The 12805-nt window shown below is 36.1% G+C and overlaps 2 protein-coding genes across 6 annotated transcripts; both read right to left on the bottom strand.

Moving 5' to 3' along the window:
* Positions 1 to 2242: 2242 nt before the first annotated feature.
* Positions 2243 to 3596, bottom strand: LOC123880869 (UV excision repair protein RAD23 homolog A). The gene has a single exon (XM_045929234.1). It carries the CDS (start codon positions 3481 to 3483, stop codon positions 2512 to 2514), a length of 972 nt encoding a protein of 323 aa, XP_045785190.1. The 5' UTR covers positions 3484 to 3596; the 3' UTR covers positions 2243 to 2511.
* Positions 3597 to 4955: 1359 nt separating this feature from the next.
* Positions 4956 to 7098, bottom strand: LOC123880871. Of its 5 annotated transcripts, none has more exons than XM_045929237.1 (4): positions 6774 to 7095; positions 6191 to 6337; positions 5496 to 5718; positions 4956 to 5337 (listed from the first exon to the last, which is right to left on the bottom strand). In XM_045929237.1, exons 1-4 carry the CDS (start codon positions 6915 to 6917, stop codon positions 4991 to 4993), a joined length of 861 nt encoding a protein of 286 aa, XP_045785193.1. In that variant the 5' UTR covers positions 6918 to 7095; the 3' UTR covers positions 4956 to 4990. The 5 variants fall into 5 exon arrangements, with proteins under 5 accessions (XP_045785193.1, XP_045785196.1, XP_045785195.1 ...); XM_045929240.1 differs by having other exon boundaries at positions 4964 to 5337; positions 6936 to 7098; XM_045929239.1 differs by having other exon boundaries at positions 4964 to 5337; positions 6804 to 7095.
* Between the last annotated feature and the right edge of the window lie 5707 nt (positions 7099 to 12805).

Here is a 12805-nt window from a genome sequence, read left to right as displayed (position 1 = left end):
AACTGGTAGATTCAACAACAAAACTTTCAAAAGTGCTTTTGCACTTTTGAAAGTTTTTAGGGTTCTGTACCTCAAAAGGAAAAACGGAACCCTTATAGGATCGCTTTTTTGTAAGTCTGTCTGTCAAGAAAACCTATAGTACTTTCCGTTGACCTAAAATCATGAAATTTGGCAGGTAGCTAATTCTTTAGCACGACTGCTTAAGGGGCATGAGACGTGCCTGCCCGCGAAATTCCAATTTAATTTGGTTTTTCGCAATTTGTAAACTAATACGACAACGTAGGCTTATGGTATTTTACTTGCGACAGTGGCAGTATCATCCTCACAGGTTTATATAAAAATCTTTACTTGAAAGGGTCCAATTTAAGAAATAAATTAATTCTAGTATCGACTTATCTCACAAATTAGTCGATACTAGAATTAATTTCTTAAACTGGACCCTGTAGATGTATATTTCATTGAAAAATACATCTTATCACCACCTCCACCTCGTCAGACCGACGCGGTCCACTGGTCGATAAAAGATCCACGAGTGGGCGCCGCGTTGTCGCTAGTGAACCTCGCGTCACATTATCTTCGATTATTCTGGTTTTATTTATTCATTTGAAAAACAAAATGATACGACCCACACGTTCAAAAGAAAGGCTCAGATTGAAGGGAGGTGGAGAGGGAGCGGGACGACGCACGTCCTCGTGCGTAAACCACTCGCAGACAGCGCGATCCATTCAGAACCCGCGCGTGGACATTGTAACCCTCGTCCACTCACTGCCCGTGTGGCATGGGAAGAAGCGAGGAACGGAGACGTAGTGTGGCCGCGTTACTCGCATGTTCCTCGTTCATGCCCATCGCTCCCTATTTTGTCGGTAAGTATGCAATAGCGCGCACGCTGCCACAGTTTCGACGTCCATCATGTTGCAAGGGCCAGCGAGCTAGTGAGGCGCGTCGCGATTAATAGCGCGAGTAGAGCAGTGTGTGGACGCACAGTAAGGCAAGCGTGTGAGCGAGCGCCGTGTGGTCCACTTGCCGTCCGTGACTCTTCATCCAGCGGGCGGGGCGTTCCGGAGTATAGGTACTCATTGTACTCCATACAAAGAATACCAACCTCTAGGCGAGGTGGTGCTGGGTGGGTCCAATGAGCTGTGACTTTAAAACCAAAACCTAGTATTGAGTCTTTCTAGAACGATGGCAATTATTGGATTTTAGCAGTATACCATCAATATAGCCTGTGACTTCTGGATAAAATAAGTATAGCTTTCTAATGAAATAATCTATACTAATAAATAAAATTAAAGTGTCTGTCTGTAACTTCGAAATCTTTCTCTAGTCGTATACCTCAGTCATTACTGAGGGTCGTGACCCCTTTCCATTAATCCTATAATGGTAAGAGTTCTCTTGGGATAATAATGGTGGGTTCCCAGATCCTTCCGCATACAACTCGACGAAAAGAACGAGATTTCGGCCCTTGGGTTAATTCAGTTTTTATTCATGTTTGCGATAATATAACCGAACCGTACGGTTTCAAGTGCTCTCCGAGGCCGGAAGGACACGAAAAGTTCCAGTTACCGACTTGGGTCAACGTTGCTTAACAATCACAATCGATTGATATGCGTTCTTACAACTTCGCCAAACGTCCCTCCAATTTCGAAATAACTACCTCATATTTTGGTTATTTGATCTGGATCACATGTTATTAAAATTTTTATTTGTCTTTCTGTTTGAACGGGCTAATCTTCGGAACGGCTGAACCTATTTTGACGGGACTTTCAGACAAGTATAGGATTAACCAAATCTGTTCAGAAATCTAGGAGTACATAGGTAGAAAAACACAACTCCTCCATTTTTGAAAGTCGGTTAAAAAAGTAGCCTATTTTACTCCTTGGTTACCACAGCGACCACAACTTCTCTTAACTGAATGTGATACAAATAAGAATTTGTACAATTACATCACTAACCATTATGTTATAAATTAATGTGAAAGTGTTTATTTGTTGCTGTGTCCTTCAATCCCATTGCAACATTTCCAGGAGATTTTTTGCATAGATATAATATAAGAACTGGAGACTGGCATAGGCTGCTTTTTATTCCAAAAAATCAAAGAGAGTAGATTTTAAAAACCTAAATCCATGCGGACAAAGTTGCAGGCTTTAGTAAGTAACTGACATTTTTACACCGGGAGGAGTAGGTACTTAGGTACAGGATATTCAAAAAAATCTACACAGTTGATTCAAACAAAAAACGAATATTATCATAAATGATAACAATAACTGTTTTATTTGAAAGAATTGAACATTACATATTATTGACAAGTTGTGTGAATTTTAGTGCAACTTACATATGAAAGACATACTAAAAAGGTTAATAGGCTTTTTATTTCTCAACAAAGTTCTGCAATTTGTTATTATTTTTCAAAGATTGAAAATTAAACCTAACAGTATATTTACTTCAATTATTTAATATTTAGAACCAGTAGCAAATATGCTGACAGGATTTTATTTTGTTACACTGACTATTTTAATCATCGAAGTTTTGAGACAGTAGAAAATTTGCTGCAAGATTTTCATTCTTCTCACAGGCAAAATAAGCTTGTATTACCATATGCTCGGGAAATCCAAGAGCTTTTAATCTTTCTATAGCTTCTTTATCTTGAGGTGAAACTTGAATGACATTTTGTGGTGGTTGTGCTATTTGACTGTCTGCAGCAACTTCTTCGGGAACAGCTCCGGCGGCTGGAGCATTGACAGGTTCATTGAGCATTCTGACAAAAGCTTGTTGGTGCTGACTTATAGCTTGCAAGAGGGCTGGGTTTGATTGTCCAATTTGTTGTAATACAGTGTTTAATAAATTTGGATTTTGCTGAATCACAGCACGCATTTGTTGAAATTGTGGTTGATCACGTAGGAAACCTAATGGATCTTCATCAGAACTTTCTTCGACTTCCTGTTCTTGAAGTAACTCTTCAGGGATTCCTGTGATAAGATATTCAACTGCTCTTTCACGGTTACTAAAGGATGCGCGCAGAGCCTGTTCTACTTGTTGTCTGTTGTAGCCCATATCCATAATGCTTTGGACTGTTGATTCAAAGTCAAGATCGGTAGAAGTAACAGACGGTTCGACGGCGCGCTCGGGTTCTGCAGTCGGAGCAGGCTTCGGCGTTTCTTCGGCGGCTTTGTTTTTAGCGTCACCACTTTCGGTTGACGTACTTTCTCCAGCTTCTGGCGCAGAGGTCGATGACGCTTGTTGGTTATCAGATGATTTAGGTTTCGTTACCATGATAACGATGAATTTCTTTTCATCTATATTGTAGGTGCATAACTTATTGTCATCAAGAAGAATTTTACCCGCATAAATAAGTTTCTGATGGTCTGCCGCATAGTCTTTACCTTTTTCCACTTCAATTTTCAGCTTCAAAGCTTTCACCGTCTCCTCTGGGTCTATGTCTATTTGAAATGTTTGTTGTTGTAAAGTTTTTAATGTAACTAACATCTTGCTTTTTATCGGTAAGTGTTTGAATTCACAAATATCTGAACTGACTCGACAAAATTATCAACTATTCAGTAAACATAACCTCTTTTTGTCAAAATCATAGACTAAAACAGCACAGAGTACTTAAATATATAGGGGTCATAGTATAGTACAGGAAAACCGGGTAACTTTGGTATAGATAACGTAGTCACGGGTATCAACCTACTATATACATTAATTTATTAGGTATCACTGTGACCGCTAACGGGAACAACCCAATGAATGGATTATTTTATCAGTTTCACAGCCAGCGATATTAGAGAGCTATTAAAAACCGGTCAAGTCAGATTCGGACTTGCACACTAAGGGTTCCGCACCATCGCTTGATTTTGTTGTTTGACACGTTTTGATTCCCTGGAATTGACAGACAGACAGACGAAGCGATCCTAGGGGATGTCTTCGTTTTAAGGTTTGGATCCCTAAAAATCGCGTGGTATAGCCAGGTATTGCAATAAAATCGTTAAGTTGGAAGCGACGGGCCTGGCTACGAAATTCTAATTTAATTTGGATTTTCGCAATCTGAAAACTAATACGACAACGTAGGTAGGCTTATAGCATTTTAATTGCGCCAATGGCAGTATCATATCATCCTCACTGGTTTAGGTATATAAAAGTCTTTACTTGAAAGGGCAGTTTAAGAAATTAGCTCTAGTATCGAGTAAGTTTCACAAATTAGTCAATACTAGAGCTAATTTCTCTGCTTTATTAACCTCCATAGCAGAAAACAGTAAGAAGGTGTGTAGGTACGTAATAACCACAGTAATAACTAACCATCAAAATACACCTAAGTAATTAGTATCAAATACGTTTATTCACACACTACTACTCATAATATGACACTAGTCATACACATAGTGATGTAACACGAGTGACGACCACTTTTGTTGACTGTTAGAACCTTGGATGAAGCTTGCATGTTCGAACTATTCGATTGATCGGCCACTGACCAATCCGGAAAAAAGCGGTCTAACAGATCGAAAGCGTTTCCGATAAATATATTATTATATCGTTCTGTTACCGTTAGTGCGAACGTCGAACAATACGGAAAAAATCCATCTGTTAGATAACTCGTCGACACGGGCTATATCGGAATTGTCTTATAACATATACATACATACACAGAACATAATCTATCAAGAAGATTATAAGATATCAGATTTTTTTGGATTGGTTGATAATCGCACTAACTATAGAACGGAATAAATGCTAAGCTTCCGATCTATTAGACCAAGCAGTCGAAGACTAAGAACTCTTTTTACGTATTGTTTGATCAATAGAATGAGCAGTCTGAAAAGAATAGGTAGCTATTTTTTTCACTTTAAGCTTTCAATAGTGAACCTTCACTAATTGCAGAATCTGAGCTGGCACTAGACCAGTTAACACTGTATTTTATAATCGTCCTGCAGTCAGGTAAAATAAAGAAAGATAATATTTTGATAAATAAGATTTAATTACATTATTAAGTAATTCACAATATCAATTTCTCACAATTGTTAAACCATTTTTTGGGGACATACTTAGACCCATTCTGCAGTTGGTTAATAATATTGAAAACAGCTAAATCAATAATTGAAAACCTATCTTGGTAAATCCATTCTTTTGACTGTGAAAATATTTTAGAAATAAGAAGTGCTCTACTTTTTTCTGATGCTGTTTCAAGTTGATAAGCAGAGTCTAACATGGCATCTACTTCATGATTGCAATAGTCGTAAGGTGCTACATTATCATACATAAGACACAAATATCTTATTATATTTACTGCACCAAGTATTGGGAAGCTCAGAGATGAGAATTTTAACTCTGGAGTAGTTGGTTCTGAAAAAGAAACATCTTTGAGTCATAAAAATAAGAATAATGTAGTATTATTCTAGCAAACAGTAAATAGGTATATTAAAATACTTAATTATTGTAACTGTATCAATCATTAAAAATTTAAATAGATAATTGAATGATTAAATAGATTTACCACATACCACATTTGAAAATCAATCTCAGATTAATCTTGGCACCATGTATCACTCTATATAAATCTTGATACTTTCTAAAAAAAGCTTCTATTATGGGTATTTTCTCAGTTGGTACAGAGGAATGAACATGCCACGTAACATTCAGGAATGGGACTTCCTTCAAAAATTTGTTCAAAAACCAAGGAAGTATATTGGAATTCAGAACTACAACAATCTCTTCTGGACAGATCTGAAAAACAAAACACATGAATTATGATAACACATATTGTGTTATGCTTGGGCCATTGTGGTTAACATTTATGCCCAACAACGCCATAATTGTCGCGATAACCAACGCGTTAAACTGAGTGGCTACATTTGAACATTTAACGTCTAATGCCAATTAAATTGGGGTTAAAATTGTCAAACACCAAACGGCAATGTGAATGCCGTTATAAAATTAACGCGTTAGGTAGTGGCTACACCTATGGATAATGGCCATTAACGCGTTTTTCAACAGCGTTAATGGGTAACTGGTATTACTCATACATATGGCTAAGGTTTGGAATATTTTTCCTACCAATTACAATCCAGGTATCTTTAAAACAAGTGTGAATAGACATCTTCTATGTAAACACAACCCAGCTTAGGCCGCATCATCTCTTTACGTCTGGTGTGATTGTGGTCAAGCATGTGCCTATAATGAATTTAAAACAACTTACAATATTGATGTCTTTCTTCGTTTTCTCCTCAATATTAAAATTACAAAGTGAACTTATGTTTTTAATTCTTTCGTAGAGATTATCTAATTTTTCAAGCAATTTATCTTGCCGTCCTTCCAGTTCAATAAGTTGAGTATTGGGCATCTTCTACAAAGTGATAACAAAGTTACTAAAACACATCTAGACAGTAAAATCTGTTGATGCCCTATCCTAGTCATTAGATATTCCATATTGCCCCATTCATATGCTAACAGTATGCCATATCCTATAGTACTGTATTGAATTTGTGGAGTGAGGCTCATGCAACTTTTTGCTTATATGAAATATGTTTGGAAGAGTCTTTACTTTACTTCTACTGTAGTCTCACTATCCTCGGCACATATTATGCTAAGACATTTAGATGGTATAATTGTTATACCTGATGGGTAATATGAAGAAGATTTCGATAGTGTATTTTACAATTTATATTAGTATACTACAAGTGGCAAGTTTTCAAGTACACAAGGATTGCAAAAGCAGGTGTAGGTACTATAGCTACCTACCTATTATTAGTTAACTTTAAACAAAATAATGTAAAATAAACCTTAAGAAACTTGATAACCTGGTCACAAACATTTATTTCCATTTCTTCTTTTAAGCACTCTTCAATGGGATTTCTTAAACGATACATGCATTTTGGCAGAACTAATGATTGTTCCTGTGATACTAAATTTTTCATGTGATACATTTTTTGACTTTGCTTTACCAGTATCAGCCGGAAACAGGACACTCGATTTTCTTCGGTAAAAGTTTTACGTAAAATAGGTATCAAAATAAAATAATTATTGAGAATGAATAAAAATACTTCTAAGTTCTAAGCTCCATGCGTTTTTATTTTCTTTCCTGTGTTTCTTTCTTTTTTCTTTTTTTATTTATTTTACGGCCCTGGATACCAGTCTTTTAAGGCCTTGTGTTTCTTTCTGCCAGGGATCACCACAGACCAGGAATCTGGAGATATACAAAGAGTATGTAATCACTACGTTATAGGGATATATAATCCTAATGATCACTATAGTCACCACGGGATCACAGAGTAGGTACTTTGTAAATATAGGAATAGGTAGTAGTCGTCAAGGTCAATTCAGAAACCATGCAGCATGCAAAGACCTTACATTTACTAACTAGACTGTGTACCAAAAATTTTTGTTAGGCTAAAATGAGATCTATTACATTACATTAGGGTAGCTATTTCCATTATGATCGGTAGCTATCTAAAAGCGGTCCTGGTGAGAAGGCTTCCGGGGGTAGTGTGTCCTTGTCTGACGTCTTGCCAGCTCAACTAATTTATTGGGTTTGGTAGTAATGGTAGAAAATTTTATATTTAGTATTTTTATGATTTACCAAAACGAACAATCCATAAACTTTGAAACTCAATTTTAATATTTCTACAGTTTATATGAATAATAATTATCTCGTTGTATTTAGAAAATAATCCAATAATACTGAGTAAAAGTAGTACTTAAATGTTTGGGACTGGTAATACTAAATGCAATATGGTGGTTTGTTTACTTGGTTGTTTGGTTGATTTTCGTACTTCGATTTGCGATTGTGTACATTTTCATAATAAACCTGTTTGTTTTTCATGAAAAATGGTGAATTCAAGTTGTGTGACAGGTGCAAAACTGAGTTTTATCCTGTACCCTTAGTACAACATTGAACACCGCATACATGGTTAATAGTATCGACTACTCCTGACTGCCAAGGTTAACGTATTATTTTATAGTACAAGCTGGACCTAACTGTCCGTTTTAAACAGAACGACGATACCAACATGTGGAAACGTAGGTCCAACTTTTGTCTCACTTACACATTGACAAAAAAGTGGGACAGATATACGCTGCCATTTTGTCTAATTTGGCATATATTATTTCGTTTTTTGACGCTATTGACAGATGATTAACAGCGTGACAGTGACAGTCAAGCGACACCCACCGCCACACTCTATGGTATGTTTGTCTATGGTAATTCATCTATATTCACTCTGAAATCACTAAAACACTGGTATCCAAAGCCAAATTTTCGTCAGATTAAAAAAAGTTACCGTTCTGTTGTCTGTTAAAGTGAAAATAAATAAAAGCAAACCGAATGAAAGGATTTTAATATACAGAAATTCATTTAAATAGTTATTCAAGAACTAGTGATTATAATATATATTGTATTTAGGTGTGTAGGCACTATTTAAATAAAATGCAATGAGGAATAATATCGTATGTCAGCTTTATATGTACGTTTACTCTCTTGATATCACGTCTACATAGGTTTTTTTAGAATAATAGCACTTAGTAACTAGATTAGTATGTACTTAATAGGTACATATAACTATCTACATACCAATCTCTTGTTTTGGATAAGGGAAGTGAGTAGTGACCCAACCTATAGTGAAATCACAAGTGTAAATTAAAAATTTATAACACCCCCGACAAGTAAAGGTTACAGTAACTAGAAAAGACTAGAGATATAACTATCTACATACCTTGATTTGAATTAGGCAAGCAAGTGGTCAGGTTTCAAGAGTATCTAGCCACCTATAGTGAAATCATAACTTCATTATTATTTTGTACCTACTTAAATAACTAGTTATATTCAGCCAATTGAAACTTATTAGCTCTTTTCTAGTTACTTGTAACCTTCACTTGTCAGGGCTGTTATAAATTTTTAAATGTTTATGCTTAGTAACTTACAAATATGCAGAATCAGGACATTGAGTTTAAGCTGTATGTCAGAATAAAGTGTATCTGTTTGTCTGTCTGCTAGCTTTTTACAGCCCACCTGTTCAACCAATTTTGACGAAAGGTACAAAGTTCTTGTATGGCGGATCTTCTTCGCGGAGATGGACATTGCTGATGTTTTATTACAGAAAATAAAACAGTTCCTATGGGATAAATCCGTGTAAATTAAGTTGTCATTATTATCATTTATTTGGTATGGAGTATTTGGTGTCATACTGGACTACATAGACTAGGTATCCTGGAAATCAAAGAGTTAGCACTAGATTTTTAAAACTTAAAAGGGCATCATGTAGTTATTAAATATTATAAATAACACTAAGACTACTATCTATCTTAGTAGATAAATAGTAAAATAAGAAGAATTTTACCTAATTGTCTAATTAGCAATTTAGAAAAGTAAAGATCAATAATTCCTTTTTCAGTGAAACCTGAGCTTGAAAGCCTGTGGATTAGTGCCTAATCCACTTTGCTAGAAGACTGCATTGTGGTGTTCCTGCATTAAGACTACACTCTACAGAATAAGCTCCCATAAGCTGTCAGTGCAGTAACACTCCTGTATAATTTTGTAATAATATAAAAATTTAAAATTAAATAAATTGTTTTTATAGCTAGAACCAGCAAGAAACTCGACGGTTGCTCATTTCAAAGATTTGATATACTGAATGAGTTATTGGTTAGGTTAGAGAGCTGTGGCAGGCATGCCAGTCTTCATTGTTATTTTTTTATAACCACTTCTTGAATGACTTACCTCCTTCCCCTTTTCTCCTCACCCTATCGAGGGTAAAAGTTTTACCAATATCAATTGTATCAAAATTAAAAAATTCAATAAAATAATCCATCTGGGAAGGAGAGGGATTGACTTACCCTCCCCTCCCTCTTGCCCATCCCACCCCCACTTACGTCCTATCGAGGCGGCATGTTTCAAAATATTGAGCCATACAAATAAACAAAATTTAAGTCTGTATGTTACTGTAGTAATCGTTAAGCTATAAGTAATCAATTTGGTGTGCTAATCTTTGAATTGACAGAACCAATTTAGATGAGACTTTCACAAGCAGTTGGGACTTGGGGTGAGACGCAATCTTTAAACTAGAATGACAAGTTCTAAATCTAGTGCTGTCCTTTTCCGTAGTGCAGGGAGCATTACAAAAGGAATAGCATTGAAACCTGTCGCTTTAATTTAGTTTTGAACATAGATTTCAGGCTATCCAGGCAGGCAAATTCCAGGATACCTTTTAACTATGCAAATGGTTACTTATCTAAACCCTAAGAACTTTTATTTTTAAAATGAAATAAAACAAATTAAAACAATAAAGATTTAATGACTATTACTTAAAGATCTATGCCTTACACCTGAAATAATATTAATACCTAGGTACTTTTAGATACCTAGGTATTAGTTACCAATAGGTGCATAAATAAGTAGGTACCATACACCTGTATAATTAAGTTACATAAGATGTATTTAAGCACCTACATCATAAACAGTTCTTAATATATGTATAGGTATTCTACAAGATTGATGACCTCGGGTTAGTCTTGAATTGAGTTAGGTAGGTACTTGGGATCAGGGAGGCAGGCATCATAATCTGGTAATAATACTGGTGATCTGCAACCTGAAAAAAAAATTGATTCAGAAAATATTTAATATAAGCTACATAAAATTACATAGGGAGGTTCATTTAACACAACATTTCACTAACTTATGCTACGCTTATGCCATGTTAGGTAGGTAGGTACTTGCTTGTCTGAGTGGATGCAAGCTGGCGTGGTTCCATCATCAATGGATGCAAGGAATGGTAGGTGTTATAGGTACTGTTTGCAATTGTATAAGTATACCTACCTACTTCACCTCTGTGAGGTAATAAGTTTGAAGAACATGTACTGAGTGTTTAGGTACCTACCTAGGTGAATACTTTTAAACAACTACCCAGCTGTGCAACAAGCCAACTCACTATGGCTTTGCACAAGTACCTACCTAGGTAACTATTCTGGTGGAATTTTAATAGATTAATTTTATTTATCAGATATTATGATAGGTAGTACCTACTTTCTATAAGTGAATCCAATCATGGCAAAATGTTCCAGGTAAGTAAATGATGGTAAAAACAGCTGCAATGAAGAAATTTAAATAGAATAGAACTAAATATTCTGATAAAGAGACAAGTACTAATGAATTTATCACTCAGGAATTGAAAAAACAGAGTAACACCTAAGTACCTACCTGCTTATACTTGGAGTCACACGTATTATGTACCTACTATAAGGCTTAGAATAATATTATGTAGATATAGGTAGGTAGCGTACCTACCTATTATGCATAGACTTTCTTAACTTAGCCTCAATGGTGAGGGTGATATGGAAGGTACTCTTTGTGGTCAATCTTCTAACATTACAATTATTCTACCATTAGCATTTATCATTTAGCATTATTAAATGCATTCTGCAAGCCGATGGCTATCGCTGCACAAAATGGATCGTTCGAGATGCACTTATTATCATTTCAGTCTACGGACGTCTGTCGTCTAGGTAGGTACTTCTAAATGTAGGGTTTTTCAAAGAGGTTCACCACACCCAGCCTTGAGGCTTCCTGTGCCCTCATCCAGTCACTTAACGTTACTCTGTAATATCGCCAGTCAATGACACGGTATACCACACTACACTTAGGTAGGTTCCTGAGGTACGCTGTGCTTGTACCCAATCTCCGCCCAATACGACAGGCATGGATTGTTCATTGCCACTTCAACTTGCTGGTGGTTTGGGCTATGTTAGAACCTTTCTTTGACGGATGCACTATGTAGGTACATCACAAATAACGCCGCTGAGTCAAATTTAGTTACACAACCACGACGGTTAGCTTTCACAGTCTGCTTGATCATTCTCCTCGCCTCCCGTGGGCAAATTAAGGCCCAGGGACTTATAAAATTTCATCATTTTGTTTATTTATCACTGCTCTCAAGCTTCTCTCACTGAGTATTTTTTGGTGAGTTACAATTCGACCACCGACTCGTAAACTTACGCGAAAATGACGTCATTTACTAGTTTTAGCGTGTCAAATTGGTGTCAAACGATGAACTCGTGCTTCGGATTTGCTGGTATTGATGTGGTATTGGTATTCGTGTCGACGAAAACGGCTGCCATTCTCGATGGTGACGTATTAATGTGGTATTTGGTATGGTAAAGTAAAAGATATACTCGCATTTGCTCGATCAACTTTAGTTCGTAATGTTTCCGCCTGTGTCGCTGGCTGTAGATGTATGAAAAAACTCGTTTTCGAGTTTAGTATTTTAAAAACTGTGAAATCTTATACTAGCCATACTGGTAGCAGCTTTTCTTTCCACAGGTAAGTAAAAACAACAATCATATTCTTTAGGTTAACCATGAATTATGTGGATCAAAGATTTTTCTAGTTTCGTAGAAGTAGGCAGATACGTCCCGACTGACTTAAATTGGAGATTTATACTAATAATCTACTATTATAATAAAAATGAATCTCTAAAATGTTTGTACGCGCATAGCTTCCGATCGACGGCACCAAATTGGATATTTCATTTTTTATTGTGTTTGTTAGTATCAGGAGATGGTTTTATAAAAAATATTATTCGAAATTCCCGGGCGAAGCTGGGTCGGGCAGCTAGTTTTTAATATAGAAAAATCTTAGTTCGAAGTTGGAAATACTGTCCAACGAACGGCGAAGCTCTTGACTTGCCCACTATTACTTACGGGTCCTAAACATAGCTGGTGTAATGTGGGTGATATTCACCTCTGCATACACCTTTGGGTAGGTACCTACATAACAAGGTTACACTATGTTATGTTAACTTAAGTTGACTCGAAGTTTTGTTAG

Source organism: Maniola jurtina, chromosome 3 (assembly GCF_905333055.1).
Source record: "Maniola jurtina chromosome 3, ilManJurt1.1, whole genome shotgun sequence".
Lineage (NCBI taxonomy): Eukaryota > Metazoa > Arthropoda > Insecta > Lepidoptera > Nymphalidae > Maniola > Maniola jurtina.
The sequence above is the reverse complement of the archived record's forward strand: the minus strand, read 5'-3'. Positions and strand labels throughout refer to the sequence as shown.

Excerpts from the sequence above, each read along its gene's own strand:
- LOC123880869 (XM_045929234.1), bottom strand. The coding sequence starts at position 3,483 with ATGTTAGTTACATTAAAAACTTTACAACAACAAACATTTCAAATAGAC.
- LOC123880871 (XM_045929237.1), bottom strand. The coding sequence starts at position 6,917 with ATGTATCACATGAAAAATTTAGTATCACAGGAACAATCATTAGTTCTG. Across the intron at positions 5,719-6,190 it reads CGAAGAAAGACATCAATATT|ATCTGTCCAGAAGAGATTGT; the intron begins GTAAGTTGTTTT and ends TTTGTTTTTCAG. Across the intron at positions 5,338-5,495 it reads GAGATTGATTTTCAAATGTG|AACCAACTACTCCAGAGTTA; the intron begins GTATGTGGTAAA and ends TTTCTTTTTCAG.